Here is a 19919-nt window from a genome sequence, read left to right as displayed (position 1 = left end):
TGTAAGGAGCTACTTTGTCAGGTGCTACCTGTAAAGTAGTGCCCTCTGTGATGATACCCTGTATGATGATACCCTGTAAGGTGCTACCTTGTTTACTGGTACCCTGTAAGATGATACCCTGTAAGATGATACCCTGTAAGGAGCTACTTTGTCAGGTGCTACCTGTAAAGTAGTGCCCTCTGTGATGATACCCTGTATGACGATACCCTGTAAGGAGCTACTTTGTCAGGTGCTACCTGTAAAGTAGTGCCCTCTGTGATGATACCCTGTATGATGATACCCTGTAAGGAGCTACTTTGTCAGGTGCTACCTGTAAAGTAGTGCCCTCTGTGATGATACCCTGTATGACGATACCCTGTAAGGAGCTACTTTGTCAGGTGCTACCTGTAAAGTAGTGCCCTCTGTGATGATACCCTGTAAGGTGCTACCTTGTTTACTGGTACCCTGTAAGATGATACCCTGTAAGGAGCTACTTTGTCAGGTGCTACCTGTAAAGTAGTGCCCTCTGTGATGATACCCTGTATGACGATACCCTGTAAGGAGCTACTTTGTCAGGTGCTACCTGTAAAGTAGTGCCCTCTGTGATGATACCCTGTATGATGATACCCTGTAAGGAGCTACTTTGTCAGGTGCTACCTGTAAAGTAGTGCCCTCTGTGATGATACCCTGTATGATGATACCCTGTAAGGAGCTACTTTGTCAGGTGCTACCTGTAAAGTAGTGCCCTCTGTGATGATACCCTGTATGATGATACCCTGTAAGGAGCTACTTTGTCAGGTGCTACCTGTAAAGTAGTGCCCTCTGTGATGATACCCTGTATGACGATACCCTGTAAGGAGCTACTTTGTCAGGTGCTACCTGTAAAGTAGTGCCCTCTGTGATGATACCCTGTATGACGATACCCTGTAAGGAGCTACTTTGTCAGGCGCTACCTGTAAAGTAGTGCCCTCTGTGATGATACCCTGTATGATGATACCCTGTAAGGAGCTACTTTGTCAGGCGCTACCTGTAAAGTAGTGCCCTCTGTGATGATACCCTGTATGATGATACCCTGTAAGGAGCTACTTTGTCAGGCGCTACCTGTAAAGTAGTGCCCTCTGTGATGATACCCTGTATGATGATACCCTGTAAGGAGCTACTTTGTCAGGTGCTACCTGTAAAGTAGTGCCCTCTGTGATGATACCCTGTATGATGATACCCTGTAAGGAGCTACTTTGTCAGGTGCTACCTGTAAAGTAGTGCCCTCTTTGATGATACCCTGTATGATGATACCCTGTAAGGAGCTACTTTGTCAGGTGCTACCTGTAAAGTAGTGCCCTCTGTGATGATACCCTGTATGATGATACCCTGTAAGGAGCTACTTTGTCAGGTGCTACCTGTAAAGTAGTGCCCTCTGTGATGATACCCAGTATAATGTGGAGGCCTGTTGCAGGAGCTGCATGGAGAGTTGGAGAGGAACCAGCCGAAGATACTGGCCATCAAAGACACTACAGACCAGCTATACATGAACTCAGACTCACAGGAGATGGTCAATGCCAAAGATAAAATGCATATCATTGCCAACCGTGTAAGAGCATTACTTCGTCTGACATCGTCCTATATCTCTAGCCTTGAGAACAAGCTGCACATCTCTGCTCGTGCATCGGTGAGTAGTTGCCTTAGGAACTCGTGCTAAATGATGGGTTACGTTGCTGAAATGTTCCATACCTACTTGGGACCTAAATAGGTGTGGATAAAATGTTTTTAACTGATTGTGTGTTTGTTTTTGGTATTCCAGTCTGCAAACTTACATGTATCTGATGTATCCTCTGGGTCATCGCCAGGATCACGATCAAGCAGTCCAAGGTCATCCCTACTGAGGCCAGGATCCTCCTTGAGAGTGAGGAATCGATCACCCTTTGCCCTCTCACGACAGGTATGAATGAGTATCACGGTCATAGAATCATCACAGGAGTCAAAATCAAGGTCATTCAAGATTTTTTTTGTCAACTTAAATGTTGTATGCTGAGCAGCCTAGAAAGCGAGCAGCACTCTGGCCAGAAGCACTAAGTATTTGTTGTGTGCAGAAAGCTCCTCCATACTGTAGACAAGTCAGTATACCGATAGTACGGACAACAATCTGCAGGTAATTCGTAGTTGTAAACCTTGTAATGCATAACCATCCTTACTTCAGTTATCTCCCCTATAAATATGATTGTGTTGCTTTCTACAGCTTCTGTTTGGAGACACTCGACCCCTGCTCCAGCCAGCGGATGAAACTGACAAGTAAATACCATTTCCCTACCACTCCTTTCCCATTCCTTGGAGGGAGAAGGGAGGGGGCCCAGACTTCTGGGTCATGATTCTCAGCATGTTCAATGTTTGCTTTGGTGCATCGTTACTACCTTTGTGCTGCCTCTCACACTCCAATATGACTGCCCAAGAGGACTAGGTTTAGATAGATCAGTGTGCAGGGCAGTGCACAACATAGCAGTATCTCACTCTGGGAAGTATCTTCATTGCATGGGTGTTGGTAACAATATTAGTATAGAGCATCAACAGCGATTGGGCTACATGGCTTATATTGGTCTGACACTCTCCCTCTACTCCGCCTCCTCCAGCATTGTTAGCCAAGTCCAAACAGGCACTCTCCTGCATACACTTCTTCTACAGGCACCAACAGTCACACACAGGCACTCCCTACAGCTATCAACAGTCATTCTCACCTACAGGTACCAAGAGTCACACATTCTCACATACAGGTATTAGCAGTCACATACTCTCACCTACAGGTACCACACTCTCACCTACAGATACCAAGCACTCGCACCTACAGGTTCCACGCTCTTACCTACAAGTACCAACAGTCACTCTTTTGCAGGTAGTCAAACCATTAACCATGGGCAGTCCCCCAGAACTACACACAAAGGTTATGCATGTTTAACACCAGCACTGATGCACCAACGTACATACAAAGCCTCACCAGTAACACTCCCACCCCTTGTATTGGTATGTCCTCTGCAAGTCCTTGCTGGGATGAAAGCATGTAACAGAAGTATGTGTAGTTGATGAGAGATGAAACAGAAGTTAACATAACAGCTATAGGTCTCCAGCGCCTTCTGTAGCTAGACTCACTGATGCTTGCCCATTTGGCCTTGACCTTGACAAGTTCTCTGAGAGTTGTTCCTGTGGACACTCCCTTCTGTTGCCGTGGTGCACAGCTTGTGTGCGACTGCCCCAATGGTTTTACTCTGATTTTATGTTTGCTTCAACCTTGACACATTCATAATTTGTTAAGTTCAAGTCTACCTCCTCCCTCCACTGTTCTGTGGTAATTACTCACAGCAGAACATCTTCTTAGAACTTTGAAACAGATTCTTGCATCTTGATTTGTTGTTGTTTTACATTTTCTATCAGTTTAGTTTAACTTTCAGAATGAGTAGCCAGTTCCTACAATGCCTGTTTAAGGCATTTATCAACATGTTGCTTTGCATGAGAACTTTCTTCTTTGTACATTGTGCAAAATGTTCACTAGTGTAGGCATACTTCGTGGACACATTTCACTAGTGTGTGTGAGAGTCACACGTGTGATTGTCACATGAATGAGCATCACGTGATGTGTATCACGTGGATCACTTCTGGATCATGTTTGCATCACATGTATTGTGTGTGTAGGTGTGACTGCCACGTTTGTCACCAGTTTTGTATGTAACTGAAGCACATTTGTGGAAGGATTTATCAGAAACTTTTATTCATTTTATGATAATGTTAACAAGCCCAGTATCACCTATGGAGAAGGAGAAACGACTCAGCCATCACTGTAACAAATACTGTTTGGGACAGTGTCAAACAGGATCAACTCCCGCAGCCAAATATGCCAGCTGTCTGGGATGTGTATGTTCTTCAAGTGGTAATTAGAAGCTGGTATCATGAAGAGAAACAACTTCTTTATTGCAATAGATAGGGCTTGCAGTTATATATATAAGCTTTATAACATCATATATATAAGCTTTGTAACAGCTGAATGTCGGTATACATCTGTACAGGTCACACTTCTGGAGATGGTGTAATACTGGAGCAGGAGATATATAAACAGAACATATATCACTATGCCAATGAGATGACTTCACTCTAATCATCGCTCATTCCATCTGTAATCTCCTCATCCTCCATACCTCTTGCTCTACTCATGCTTCAACTAAACATGCTGATCTCATAGTTCCACGTGCCATCTTTCAAACAATAGGCAATTAGACATAATTCATCAACATTTCATTTTCATTCTGATGGTATAATACTTCAGTAATCACTTTAAATATTTCTGAAATGGTTCAACAAATATTCTTTTCTAATTACTTCCATCATTGTCCCTGTTGCATCAGATCATCTCCCTGTTCATCACCTTCACATCACTCTGTGATGTACATCGCTATTTAATCACTTATGTATGTTGTCATGGATACAGTATCACACTCTGCTTTCAATTCTCTTTCAGTTTAAATACCGCACGTGATATGGTGTCCCTCCGGCGACGGCGGCCACCACTGTTTGCACGAGTGTTGCGGACAGCATTGCCACTCCAACTGTTGTTACTCCTCCTGCTGGGCATGGCCTGCCTGGTCCCCATCTGTGAGGATGAGTACAGCTGTGTCCTGGCCAACAACCTGCAGCAGTCGCTGTCGCCGATGTTGCGCTACACCCAGGGGCCTCCACCAATGTAGATTGCTGAAGTCACCATCATTACAGGATGACAGGGGCCCCTTGTGTGTTGTAGAAACATTACATCTTTCTACCAAAGTTATGGACAAAATTGTTGGTTGGTTCCCTGTTTCAATAGGTTGCCATGGCAACTGTTGGAATCTGTGACCTCTGAGAAGGATTTTGTGGACTAAAGCGGGCACAGTAAATGGAACAGTCTTAGGTCTGATACACTGGGAAAGTAATCCCAGAAATAGTACATGTTCAGATGCCACAGAAAATTGTATGTATATGAGGTGAATGTTATGCAGGCACACGTCCGTCTGTCTTCTGTGATATAATCTCAACAAGGCAGCCGAGTTGGTCACACTGTAGTGGACCTTCAACAACGAGATGGTGTCACAGAGCATGCTGTGTCTCAAAGAAGACTGTCTCAAAGCAGGGACCATGATATGACATAATACTGTTTAACATAATGAACAATTCATAATGAACTATAAACATAATATTGTACATAATATTTCTCTTGTTTTATGGTTGTTATTTACTGCCATGCTCTATACACTGCATTATTCCATATTTTATTCCTAGATGTCTTTCTTTGCTTCACAAGTCTGTGATAGTCGTGCCTTGTAGCTGGTTGTACATCATACACATATCTGAGTGTGTCGCCTTGGCATGTAGGCCGCACCAGTACTCTGTAGTAGTCACCTGTTGGAAACATTCTGAAATATGTACATATCTACTCAGATGTAAGCTGTCAATAATATCATTCTGTCATTTTGTACAATTTTCACATCATCATCAGTTTAGATAACAATTACCACCTATTTTGCTACCTGTATCAATAAAGTAATTATCCATATTACAACAGTGTTGTCATTGTGTTCCACAAGGTGTGTCTTGTGGTAGGTGATGGATGGAGATTAGTTGACCTTCACAGTAGTTGTGTCAGCAGAGGCACAGCAGTCAAGTGTCCTGCACTCATGTTCACAGTTGTGAAACCCACCAGAACTAGTGTATGGGAGTAACAAAGGATCAACAAGCTCTAGTATGGACTGGACATACAATGACCAACAAATAAAGGTTGGGGGGCAGGAAAATAATAACCCAGTAGTTCAAACACAGAATTACCTACAAGTACTGGTATGGGCCAGACAAAGGATCACCCATGAATAAGAGTATGGGCCAGACAAAGGATCACCCACGAATAAGAGTATGGGCCAGACAAAGGATCACCCATGAATAAGAGTATGGGACAGACAAAGGATCACCCATGAATAAGAGTATGGGACAGATGAAGGATCACCCATGAATAAGAGTATGGGACAGATGAAGGATCACCCATGAATAAGAGTATGGGACAGATGAAGGATCATTCATCAGTACTGGTATAGTAGCACTCAGTCCAACAAAATGTGATAGTATGTGTTCTTACATATTCTTACATATAATTCTAGTTTGGTTTTAATTATAGTATTTTTTATGTTTGATTAATTGCAAAATTAACTTTTTATGAATTTACAAATATTCCCTGGTTTTTAACATGTTGTACACACTGTATACTATGACCATTCTCCTCCAATCTTACATAAAACTGGGTTTTACATGTTGTATGACACAGAGCCTTCAACATTGGTGATATCTGCAAGACTGAGAAGACAAGTAACTGTTGTCAGTGGGACGACGCAGAAACCTTAAGTAGAAGTGTTATAAATCCATATCATACAGATGGATGTTAACGATCATAAAGACCTATTCATGGTATCATTTATTATGATTGGTGAGGTTAACATAGGTGGTATGAATACCAGAGCAGTTTCAGTCAGTACCTGAGTATACTGGAAAGCACATGTAAAGCACATGCTTCACACAATGTCTCAAAAGCTATGGTTTGAAAGTTCAAGGACACCAAGCCCATACAGGGCATACGTTTCATAACAGCAGTTTTCTGAATTGATTTAGAAGGTAATACTATTAAAAATTAAGCATTTTGACATTGGAGATTTAGACCTTAATAGAATACATGATCACAAGTTACTGACATGCATAATGCAGGGATAACCTGTCACAGAACTGCCGTGGAACTGGAACATTAACAGTAATAACACAGCTACTAGTTCATGTGAGCAAAAATAATCTACAACAGGGATAGGTCACCCACTTGCTTTCTTTACCATTTGTACTAATTAACGTGTGCCTCATCATGCTCAAACGCACACAGTGACTTGGCTCATTCCCAGTGCAACTTCAGCTGTGTTTAACAGAACTTTAGCCAGTTTGTTGTATCAGTCAGAATTTTATAATGAATAAATGAATTATAGTAAGAATTAAGAGCAAAAAGTATATGTGATGGGATGAAAGACATAAAGAAAAAGAATAAAGGAAAGAAGTACATATGTGGAGGAATAAAAGAATAAATGATACACTGCGACCTTCCCCTCCTAAACATGTTAACGCAAAAGTATCGCGAGAACATGTGCTAACATCAGCTGTCCTTTTAAAAGATGTACTTTGAGACATTTTTGTTTACATTAATAAATAATTCAGACATTTTATTGCATGTGGGGAATGGCATGGACATTTGCAAAATGATAACTGACACTCACATACCCTCAAAACCAGAAAGTTTAAACTTATCACAATGCGTTGTAAACACCTTTCCAGTTTTGTCAAATAATATCCACAAGAGGCAAAGAAGTTATAGAACCATAACCCTCAAGCATTACAAGCAGATCAGATCGGTGATATGTCATATTTTTCACACACATCACATATACCCTAATACTTTTTCTAAAATCATAAAACTCTATCACCTGCAAACACCTTTCTCCTGATGGTACAGTCAAACAATGCAGTGTAGTATCTTAATGCCTGATCAGATCAAATCAGAGATATGTCACATTTTTCACACACCTCAAATACACCCGAACATGTTTTTTGAGATGATGAAACTATCACTATTACTTGCAAACACATTTCACCTGATAGTATATTCCCCTCATAAGAATTAATGGTGTATGTGAAAGATGATTTTGAAGCAATAACTGGAAACACTCAAACAACGCTGTGTAGTATTTCAACGGCGGATCAAAAAAAATCCTCCATATGTCATATTTTTCACCTCAAATACACTGTAACCATTTTTTAAGTCATAAAACTATCACTATTACTTACAACTACCTTTCAACTAAAGGTATGTTTCCCTTCTAAAAATAAAACGAATGTTTGAATGAAGTTTTCATTACAATTTACTCCATCTTCGAGAATGGAAGCCAGTGAGTTATAATATACAGACTTGAAACTTTACTACAAATCTATTGTCAAATAACAGAAGTGAAGAAATAGTTAACTAACACTCAACGAATTTAATCAGCTGTTGAAAATAAACCGGGCTCAATTTTAAATACTAAGCTGCCACCATATTGGATACACTGGTTATGGAACGACCCGCAGCATACATTCAGGGGCTTTTCGAGGCGTTTCCTCTCCCTCTGTATCCCTGATGCTAGGAAGCATGATGGCCCAGACCTAATTAGTCTGGAACAATGCAATCCAATGACACATGCAGAGTACGAGTTTGGCCCATCTACCAGTCTAAAGATATACCAAGTAGCAAGCAACAAAAGTGACAAGAGCATGACAAATTTCTTTATTATACAACAGATGTGAAACAGACTGACTATAGTGCACTCCAACATGATCACAGCAACACAATGGCCCCTGGCCCAGCATGTGATTTGGGTAAAGCAAAGCCAGGTAACAGTTGCTAACTTCGACTAGAAGGTACAGAAGAAAAGTCGCTTTCGGTTTCTTGTCAATTAGTTCTTCCATACTGACATTATTTCTACACCAAAATTAACGTTCTAATCCTAGACAACTGGTAAAATGAGTCATGATATCGCCCCAGTTGATCAATGACTAAGAAAAGTGTCAGGTATGATGTGAACCTATTTCTGGAAAATGAGTCACATTGACACGCAAACTGTTTTGATTAATACAACAGAGTTACCCGCCCCTGGTGGTTATCGCTTACAGCAACGATAGTTTATATATTTCCACTTTTCAATTTTCTGACGATAAGAATCTATATAAGATCATTTCTGTGGTCTCTCCCCCAATTTCTGTACAATAAGTGTTTTGGCAAAAGATATATAACGGTTTTGACAGTGGGATTAGATGAGTCATCGGTCTCGATCGTTTTCTTGTTTATAAGCGGCATCGCGGTCATGAACAGCGTGATAAATACCAACCAAATCAGTCCTGACGCGAAATGTCAACCGTAGAAGAATCACCCGTTGAATCTGAGCTGCCAGATGACAAGAAAAAGCGTGAAGTTGAAAAACGACTTCAAAAGAGAAACGATGAAAGGCATGCGGAGCTTCAAAAACGACAAGAGGAAAAGTCGTTAACCGATGCTGCACAAGAGAGCACCGTGTGCTTCTTAGATAATTTTTCCAAAGAGAAACAGAATATCGAATCACAGCTTTCTAACAGCGAACAGATACCGGAAAATGGACTTGTGGAACATTTTGATAATATTTCGTCTCATCTGGCCAAGTTGCAGAAGTATGTGTCGGAGTCCACAATGTTTCTCTCCTCGTATGAAGTCAGCAAAGCCCAGCAGACGATGAATAAACTGCAAGTCGCGATCCAGGAGAAGCGAGATGTCATGATACCAAAGAAAAAGTTTGCTTTCAAGTCAAAGAAAAGGGAGAAACCTAAAGCCTCTAAAATTGTGGAGGATGTCGTTGACCATGCTGTAAACACTCAGACTAATCTTGAGGTTGAGCTGGCAGAGTGCAAGTTTGTTGGTGATGTTTCCAAAGTGCTTGAGAAAACCTGGGAAGAACTAAACCAGAAAGATGTTGCATTAGCAGACCTGACAGACTGCACTGTCAAACTACAGGGGGCACCATCAGCTATACATATCAATAAACTCAACAACTGCAGGGTATTCAGTGGGCCAGTATCTGGGTCAGTGTTTATTAGGCAGTGTGTCGGCTGTACATTTGTTCTGCCATGTCAGCAACTGAGGATCCATACTACTCAAGATACTGATTTCTACATTCATGTTACGAGTAAAGCTATCATTGAGGACAGCACCAGGACTAGGTTTGCCCCTTATAACTGGAAGTATCCTGACCTTGATGAACATTATCAGGTTGCAGGACTTGACAGGAAGAGAAACAACTGGCAGGACATTGATGACTTCAATTGGTTGGCTGCTAATGATCATTCACCTAACTGGTCAGTGATAGCTAAAGATGACCGAACTGAAGACTGGAATATTTAGTGCGTTTGCTTATGCGTGTATTGTTGACAAGTAACAATATCCATTTGATTATAAACAATATTGACAGTGATTGATACCATTATGCACTAGTTAATGTAATTAACCAACATCTAATTTGTTAATAAAAAACTGGTTTTCACACCATGGCCATTGAATAATTGTAATACAGAAGCCAGGGGTTAAAAACTGTCCTCGTCTGATTTCGGGCAATCAGATAATCGGATCTTACTTGTCCGTAGGCAGCTAGATAATTTCTGCTTACAGTTTCAAACTGCAAATAAACCTATGAGTTCAAAATGTAGCTATTATATGTCACAATGATAATAAAGTAGAGTTATCTTTCTTTGGTATTTATCACTTTCCAATAAACAGTCCACTAAACCATCACATCAAATACCATGTTGATTCATTCTTTCATAATTACATCATTATGATTATGTCATAAAAATCAGGGTTAGTGGAAATTATACAGAATAAGTTTCTTTCTTAAAGTCACATGCACTGTGGCAAGTGGCTTTTAAAAATACTTTTGAACCTGTGCAGAAAGTCTAAAACATATTTTTCACATTTAGTTATATAGAAGTATGCCCTGTCAACTAGAAAACAAATCATGAAGTGTCCAGTTACCATGTGTTTGCAAGTCTCTGAAGAACTATCCATAATATTATACTGATTAACATTTTATCACGTTTATGGAACATTAATGCTTAGTGGACATGAGGTGAAAAGAAAGACTACAGTGATACATGAAATATAAATGAATGGTATTGTCGATATTGTTTAGTTACACTTGCTTTTATCAGGATATATATAATGTGATAATATATTATGCATTTTTACTCCACCATACATGATTTATCATGCTAGGCTGATTTATTGTGAGTATATGAGTTGAGTTTTGCCTGTAACAGAAAAATGTTATTTGTCTGAATTATTGAGCTGTTACACATTAAATGTCTTTGTTTCTGAAGGTTTGAAAATAGCTTGATAGACAGATTTTATGATTCTACTGATTTGATTGATGTGAAAATACAGTTTAGATTCATACCATTTGTTGTTGTTTATTATGTACTTAGGTGAAGAACCGTGTGTGTGTCTGTGTGTGCACTCGTTCATGTCCGTAAGTGCTTGTATCAATAGGAACAGGTCTAGGCTAACTGCACCCCGGGCAAGTGCCCCCCGCCAACTGCCCCCGGCTATCTGCCCTCCGGCCATTGTGCCCCCTGGACAACTGCCCCCTTGGCTAATTCCCCCTGGGACAAGTGCCCCCATAATAACAACTCACCAACTAATACATGTAATTGATAGCCCTATATACCACACAATATATCATTCTTCAGATTCACTTAGAGTTCTAAGTTCGACACCTGCAGTCTAGCATACAGGCTAGCCATCCCAACATCTGGACATTTATTGGAGTCTTGCAAAACAAACCGGCACTGAATGAAGTACAGATGACCCAGATGGTGACTGGGCAGGAACTGTGTTTTGTGTGTTTTGTTATGATGGGTCAGGGCAGCTGTCCGGGGGGCACAATGGATGGGGGGCAGATAGCCAGGTGGCAGTTAGCCTTATACCATAGGAACTATGTTTATTGTCAAATTAATATTTCATGTGATTTGACCATGTGCTGGTGGATATCTCCCTAAGGGTTTGTGCAGTAGCTTTGTCGTTAAGGCATCCACATGCAACACCAAAAATGTGGGTTCAATTCCTCAGTAGGTACAACAATATCTGAAGCCTGTTTCTTATAAGTTTCACACGATGTTGCAGGAATGTTGCAAAAAAATGTGTAAAACCATACTAATTTACTATGAAAGATCTCAAGTGTATTTTACATGATTCCTGAAGTCCAGCATGTTCTTTTACAGTATTAGCACAATAATGAGTGTGACATGAAGCTCCACTTGATTCATGGACTGGTAGTAGCATTTGTGTACTACATCGGCCATGGTAGATAATGTATCAGCATGCACTGAATGCATTCATTCATCCAAAGTGTAATCACTAACTGATCAAAATAAAGTATGGCATGTGGAAGTTGGTGTGACGAATATGCGAGATACTTCTATGGATATACAACTTCCTTGTTACAAATGCTTGCCATAAACAGTAGAGGACGTAACGTGTACGCGAGACGGTCTCCCGTTACGCGTACAAGTGACTACCTGAGAGGGGGTCACTCATACGCGTGACTCCCTGATCACAGAGAGAGAAATTCTGCATGTCACACAAAAACATGTCTAAAATTGTTATTTGTGAAAATAATTAAACAAAATTTGCTACAGTCATTGACAGATGGTCAAGTTATTGGATGACGTGAATGAAAACATAAAAAGAGGAAATTAAATTGTCAAAAAATGACAAAAATGTGCAAAATTTGAGCAAAAATTGGCGATATTCAACTGCGAATTTCACCTATGTGCATAATTTTCAGAAACTTACATTTAGTATTTTCTGAAAGCTCATTTATCGTAGATTCATAATATATATGCAGTTTTCGATGCACACCAACGCACACCTGTTTGTTATTGTGTTGAAACATGTTTACTTTCTTCGAAACCGCGCGAATCGTCTCGCGTGGAAGTGACCGGGTTAGCGTGTCATTAATGGGAGGTAACTGATGCCTGACTAAATTGCCCAGTCAAAACATCCGTCTTGAGTCTGAGACTGTGTGAAGCGTGCGTAATGTACATGGCGATATTTCTTGCGTTACATCAAAGGGGTATAATAAATTTAAACAAAATCACGAATAACATTTTTTCATACGGACTACTCTTTTGCTGGAAGTATAATCGTTGGAAAACACGATTAAGAGTGGGGGTCACTTCTACCGATGTAAAAACAGTTTTACGTTTTATGTTAGCTGCCATACCAGTAGATATTAGACTTCAGACGACAATTTTCACCTATGTGTACACTTCACATAAACATGATTTTCATATTTTCTGAAAGCTTATTCAACGCAGATTTACCTCGTACATGTACTTGTTCGTGTACATTAACGCACATAGGTGTATCATCGTGTTGAAACAAACCTACCTTCCTCCCACCGCTCGTCACAGACACACACAGCGTCCTCACAATATAGTTACGCGTACGAGAGACGCTTCCCAGAAGCACGAACAAAAGTAGTCAGTTTTTGACGCCAATTTTCACCTATGTGCACATTTCACACAAACATGATGTTTATATTTTCTGAAAGCTTATTCCATGCAGATTTACCTCGTATAAGTACTTGTTCGTGTACACGAATGCACATAGGTGTACACTCGCGATGAAACACATCTACTTTCCACCCACCGCTCGTCACAGACACACAAACGGCCTCACAATTTCGTTACGCGTACGAGAGACGCTTCCCAGAAGCACGAACAAAAGTAGTCAGCCTTTGACGCCAATTTTCACCTATGTGCACATTTCTCACAAACATGATGTTTATATTTTCTGAAAGCTTGTTCCATGCAGATGTACCTCGTATAAGTACTTGTTCGTGTACACGAATGCACATAGGTGTACAATCGCGATGAAACACATCTACTTTCCTGCTACTGGCCACAGACACACACACCGCCCTCACAACATCAACAGACGTTCGAGAGGCAAATGTAGTCGGTTTTGACGACGATTTTCACATATGTGCCAGTTTCATAGAAACATTAACTTAACATGTTCTGAAAGCATATTCAATGCAGATTTACACTATACAAGTACTTGTTCAAGTACACGAACGCACATAGGTGTGGCATCGCGTTGAAACACATCTACTTTCCTCCCACTGCTCGTCAGACACTCAAACCTTACTCACAAGATCGTTACGACTACGAGAGACGCCTTTTGCCACGGGAGCAGACCCGGTGCTCAATATGTTCACTCGCATCAGGTGGTAAGTAACTTCGGAGGACTGCATGATCTTTAATAGTTTAAGCAAAATGTATTCTTGAACACACTGCATGCAGGAATTACCACTCATTTCCTTAAGTTTTATGTCATTGTCATCAACACGTAATGTTATAGAAATGCGATTTCTCCACTTTTAAACAGATGACGTGAATGTGATAAAAAAAAGAGTTATTTAGACGGAGATTTATGTATTCATATATATTGTTTCCAGTCTAAGTAAACTTAGCCTCAGTACTTTTCCTTACGCTCCATTACCGAGTCTAACAAAACCTTATGGGAGGTCGCGTCAGGTAACCTTTGGGACTGACTAATCAGAACACAGCTTTCCAAATCGCGAAAGTGCACATTCGCACACACCTTTTGAACTTTTTATCTCGAAAAGGATCGTACCCGAACGATTCCGAATGTTGTTTAGCGTATGATCGCTTCTGGGTGATTCACACGGCGCACATTACAACCATGACAACAGAGTTAACTGTCTCCGAAAACAGTGTTTTGGCAATATGCAAGGGATCTCATCTTGCAGAAATATTAGCCAATGGTCACCATGTCAACAGAAACCCCAAAGCGTATATATCGCAGGTCAAATATCTGTATTTTCTGCGGATTGTTGTTTGTGGAGAGAGCTGTGCCCCTAAGTAGTAGCCGTTGTCTGATTGGTTAAATCTATATAACCGTCTCGCTATTGATTGGACGGTCATAGGTCGCTCAAAGGTTGCCTGATGCGACCTTCTGCTAGGTTTTGTTAAACTCAGTGGTGGAGTTTAAGGAATAACATTGAGACTGAGTTTACATAGACTGACATTGTTTCAAAGCTGTATTATTAGTCAACTACAGCAATAAAATCAGTCGAGCCATCCCTGTTACACACGGAAGATGCCACTTCCCTGAGCAGATTTTGCTCACCTACATATCAACTGAATTTTTGTCACAACTGAATAAACATGATTCTGTCTTTTACCAGCTTAACAACACCAAACAAAATAGTTAGCATTTAATTGTGCGTTTTTAAGTTTATCACGGACGATAAAAGCATCGTAAGCAGGAAACTGCACAGTGGCTGGCAGTGTCCACAAGACAGCCGTGTCAACTGTCTGCAAATATGCTGTCTCCAAACCCAATAAATGGTTATCCAGTCTCCTACCTGTATATTCAGGGCTAATCAACTGCAGTCATAAACTATGCCTGACTGCATCCTCTTCATTCCGGCTTAATCATTGCTGGAAAACAGTGTCGTGTGTGATATTGCATAATCTGTGTGAAATTTATTTGTGTTTCATTCTGTCAGGGGACAAATACAATTCGCCGTACTGAAGAATTTTGACCATGCACCTGTGTCCGAGAATATATAACTATTTCCATAGTTATACTAAATACATATAAAACAGTCAGTGAAAGGTTACGTAATTATGACAAATAATGCAAAACTCCCTGGTATACACATATTTCTTCATTCTGCAGATGATGGCTGAAAAGGCTGTCCAAACCAACATGCTGGACTGTACCTGGGTCTGGTTGTCTTCCCCTGTCCATGCTGTCGTCCAGGAAGGAAACCCTTCCTATTTCACGCATATACATAGAATATATATTTCTGTGTTGGCTTTGAATGTATTGTTTTTATCTATGAATACTGTTTAAATCATGTACCAAAGTAAAAGATAGGAAAGCCGATGATAGTGTTGACAACGACGCACAGCACTTTCAAGTACTCTTCGAAGATAATCAGTACAAGAATAACTCCTTCATACCAAAACAGAACACTTTGAAAAACATTATAACATTAAGCAATAAAAATCTGTTTATAAGTCGTCGATCAGTAATGCTATGGACAATATTTTGAGTTTGTAATCATCTGGAACAATTTTATTCCTTTCTTCCTCATAAATATGTCATCTCATTATCACGTGAGAGATCGTTATCACGTGATCAGTTCAATCGGAATTAAGTAAGAAAACGCTATTTTGCCCACCTCCATGCGACTTGAATATTTGTCACCACAAAATAAACATTTCTATGGCCTTTCACAGATTATCAAACACAAACAGGAAACGGAATACATGTAATTAGCATTTAATTATGTGTTTTCAAGCTATCATAAAATATACCTCGAACGACAAAGGCACCGTAAACAGGAAATTGCACAATCGCCCCCCGTGTCCACCAGATAGCCGTGTAAACTGTCTGCAAACTCATTAGATGTACACACCCTGAAGTAACGTGCTGTACTGCATCACACCTGTTGCCTGTCTCCACCTGTATATTCAGTGATACCCAACTACAGTCATTAACTATGCCTGGCCGCGTTCGGCCCAGTCTTCACTCCAGTGTCACGTGTGTGATACAATAAATTGCGTAATCCAAATGAAAGTTAATTGTGTTGCATTCGGCCAAAAAGATGAACCAAGACAAGCACAATTCGCCGCACTGATCTATTTGAAATATGTACCTGTGTTTCATAAACAGCTGTACTACATACTGTGATACATCTAAAACATTCAGTGAAAGCTTCATACATTTTCGTTTTTATAACAAATAATGCAATGTTCTCAGGAATGTGCGTGTTCCCTCATTCTGCTGACTCCTGGCGGAAACGGGCATTTGGCCGTTCCCAGTCCAACGCAGCATGCAGGATTATACACGGGGCTGGTTGTCTTCCACTGGCCATGCTGTCTTCCAGGAACGAAAACCTTTTCTGTTTCAAGCATATACATAGAATATGTGTAAACAAGAAAGTCCCAGTTTTTACCTGAAGTAGATCTGGTAATGTGTGTTGTTAGTTTTGTTGTAGAAAAGGTATGTATGCAAATACGTATGTATTCGATCTAATTGAAGTTGCCTGTGTGTGTACAGGGTAAGTGAAACAACACATTCTTACCTGAATATACTGTGCACACTGAAGGGGATGGAGGAATGATGTCTTCCAGGATGAGGGATGTTACGCAAATCGCCGACATGATGCACAATTCTTCAGAAAATGATGATTTGTAGACTTAACATGATCTTACCGAATGCGTAATGTATTCGCCAGGTCATATGGAGTTTGATCGAAAGAGGGGGCGAAAGATATTAAAACCTGCAGGGGGCGTTATGTTTCCTTATTTAAATTTGTTTTTTCGTACTTTTTTTCATTTCGAAATTATGTCACAAAGTGTGATTTCTTTTTTTAAATGCCTTTATCAAATCATGTCAATTTCCGAAGGCATAAATTAGGTTCAATTTACTTATATGCATTTTCATGATCAACAAGTCATCATTCGCAAGCTGGACCGTACAGAGGAACACCATCCTCAACTTGCAATAAGCAAACACGAGATCAGTGAGCCGCTCGCCAGAAACCTTATAAAAGTTACCGTCTAATTAGTTTGTTTTCTTCCCAACTTCTGTCATTTTACACAATGCACATCTATTTACGGTGGTCTTAAAAGAAACATCATTTCTCTTTCAAGAGGTTCAGAAACGCTAATGCGGGCATAAACTGATATGTACTCTGGAAGATACGATATCCACATGTCAACACCATGAGCTGTAATGAAATATCGAAGCAGGTATTTTAGTATAACACTAATTTTGATCAATACGAGATGTCAGCTTTGGCTGGCACCGCGAGTCCCTTTTTTCAGTGTGCTGTGTGGAGTTACACAATGGACGTACGTCACTTCCGAAAAATATGCAAATGAGTTAATAGTTTTCGCAGGATTACTTTTGACGAAATTGGCAAAGTTTTGATTCATGCAAGATGCGGTAGGGGTCGTATTAGTTTCAAAATATTCTGTAACTTTCTGCAAGAAGATTACGTTGACATTTCCACCAGTAATACATTCAAATGAAATAAATCACCTTTTCATGAGCGATGAGTTGATTTTTGTGTAATTGGCATGTGTAAACAGCCGACCTTGGGCGTGGTATTCTGCTTTACCGATGTTTTCACGTGCCGAAAAAATCGAAAATACAGAGGCCAAGTATGCATCAACCTAGGATGATTGTAAATATTTTGTCGGACAAACAACTTGTATTCTGCAGGTTGTAATCTGTTCAGTGCAAATGACGAAAGCGTGGCATCCGAGATCGAAAAACCTGTTCATTTACGACTGTCAAGTACCCCACCACCCTTGGGGATTTTACGGGACGCTTTAATTACCCTGCATCGTGTTCGCACCCAATCGAGGTGGTTCCACGGTGATTGAATTAATTAGGGGGAAGCGCTTCAGTTAGTACCGCGGAGCGCACCGTCTCGCGGACAAGAGACGATAGGCCGTCTCGCGTACACGTTACGTCTCGGACTGATAAAAGGCAACTAATGAGATCAGGTGGGCAGGCTTGATAAGTGTCATCAGTTCCCAATTGCACAGATCGATGCTCATGCTGTTAATCACTGGATTGTCTTGTTCAAACTCGTTTGATTACAGGCTGCCGCATATAGGTGGAATATTGCTGGGCGTGGCTTAAAAATGAACTCCCTCACTCACTCTTTGATACAATATATTACTTCTTAATAATAATATAGATGTTGTGTATCCATAGAATTATGCCCGTTATTTATCAGGACAAGAATAGTTAATGGCTCAAGGACTGTTTTACGCCATTTTAAGCAATATTCCAGGAATGTAATGGTGGGGGACATCAGAAATGAAATTCACACATTGTGCCCTTGTGGGGAATTGTTTGTGGGGTTCATCATCTGTATTCAATGATTTCTTCTCCAAACCAAACAACCCACTGGAGTTAAATCAGCACCATGATGAGGCTCGACATGTTCATGGCGCTGAATCAGCAGATTTAGTTTATCAAAAGTGGGAGAATGTTCTTGAGCACCAACGACTACGTTCGAAAGCTTTCATGACATATGTAGCATTAGATACAGTAACATAAGTTAACCCTTGGATACATCCATATGGAGTCTCTGTGGCAGCACTCTATTCCCTGTGAGTTGATCAGACTATTAGCACCCTGATCAAGACTCAACAATCTGTTGTGATATGACGGGCCTGGCGGTGGGTCAGTTGACAATACACCCTGATCCAGATTGTCTTCAATCTGTTGTGATGACAGGCCCGACAGTGGGTCGGTTGACGATACACTGACCCTCTTAGTCCTGAGCCTATATTTTTTGAGCTCTCTTAGTGCCATGCATTAACATTGATTTACGACTGTCTTAGCGCTAAGAGAGCTTCTAAAATCTAGGCTCTGGAGTAGTTGTTTAAAGTAGTACTATCAGTAGTAACACAATTATTGTGAGCAAATGTTCAAGCAAATCGATTACACAATTAAGGCAATAAAATTACAATTCATTACATACCACTGCTACAAACTTGACAGCACAAAATTGTTTCAGAAAGGTTTCTTGGTGAACTGGGTTGTAAATATGAGACTAAACATCAGTGGGGATGTAGGAAACTCCACAAACTCCACAGATGTATTCACCAGTGTTGTTAATGAGTTGGATGTGTTCACCAGTCTTGTTAATGAGTGTTCATGCGTACAGTAGAAAACTGCAGACCCATTTATCACCATCACATCAAACACAGAAGAACCAACACTGTTATCAGGATCAATCTCCAGTCTGCCTTAAAACAACTGGTATCACACTGTTTCTATTCCAATGCACAACATACACTGATGAGCTGTCTGTGTGCAGTCACATCTCCTTTAACATTAACCCATTATTCATTGATTGTCAGACAGGAGCTACATGTTCTGTGTGTGTCCACTTGCTGGGTATCAATTTTCTACAGACGGACCACCCGTGTGAGAGAGGCGCTAGATTTCCTCACGAGAGATTTGGGCTTGTTTCCGGGTGGACTTGGCTTGTCCCTACTGGTGTTTGGTGAAACACGTGATGTGCCTGCCCCTGAATCACGTCGGTCATCCAGGATCATTTGGGGGCGTGTCAAAACCACGACGTTTCTGCTTTCTGTGTTGTCAGTTTCATCTGGTATTGGTGTTTCTATAGTAACTCTGGCTTTCTTCGTGGACTTTGATTTACCTGGTGCGTTCAGCGAGGTGGCGGCTGTGCCCATGGAAGGGCGCTGCCGGGACGGCCGTT

General features: G+C 40.6%; 2 protein-coding genes across 3 annotated transcripts in view; both read left to right on the top strand.

Moving 5' to 3' along the window:
* The window catches only part of LOC137293555 (muscle-specific protein 300 kDa-like), a 210871-nt gene extending 205323 nt beyond the window's left edge, over positions 1 to 5548 (top strand). For both annotated transcript variants that reach the window (XM_067824182.1, XM_067824181.1), the window contains exons 136-139: positions 1433 to 1645; positions 1778 to 1915; positions 2213 to 2265; positions 4475 to 5548. In XM_067824182.1, the coding sequence (XP_067680283.1) occupies positions 1433 to 1645; positions 1778 to 1915; positions 2213 to 2265; positions 4475 to 4700 (630 nt within the window). In that variant the 3' untranslated portion in view covers positions 4701 to 5548. The remainder of the gene's footprint in view (positions 1 to 1432; positions 1646 to 1777; positions 1916 to 2212; positions 2266 to 4474) is intronic.
* Positions 5549 to 8882: 3334 nt separating this feature from the next.
* On the top strand, positions 8883 to 11021 carry LOC137294660 (tubulin-specific chaperone C-like). The gene has a single exon (XM_067825729.1). The coding sequence runs from the start codon at positions 8951 to 8953 to the stop codon at positions 9971 to 9973; it is 1023 nt and encodes a 340-aa protein (XP_067681830.1). The 5' UTR covers positions 8883 to 8950; the 3' UTR covers positions 9974 to 11021.
* The last annotated feature ends 8898 nt before the right edge of the window (positions 11022 to 19919 follow it).

This window comes from Haliotis asinina, chromosome 8, assembly GCF_037392515.1.
Source record: "Haliotis asinina isolate JCU_RB_2024 chromosome 8, JCU_Hal_asi_v2, whole genome shotgun sequence".
In the NCBI taxonomy this organism is placed as follows: domain Eukaryota; kingdom Metazoa; phylum Mollusca; class Gastropoda; order Lepetellida; family Haliotidae; genus Haliotis; species Haliotis asinina.
This window is presented reverse-complemented; position numbering and strand designations above follow the sequence as displayed.

Coding starts and splice junctions, on each gene's coding strand:
- LOC137294660 (XM_067825729.1), top strand. CDS start 8,951: ATGTCAACCGTAGAAGAATCACCCGTTGAATCTGAGCTGCCAGATGAC.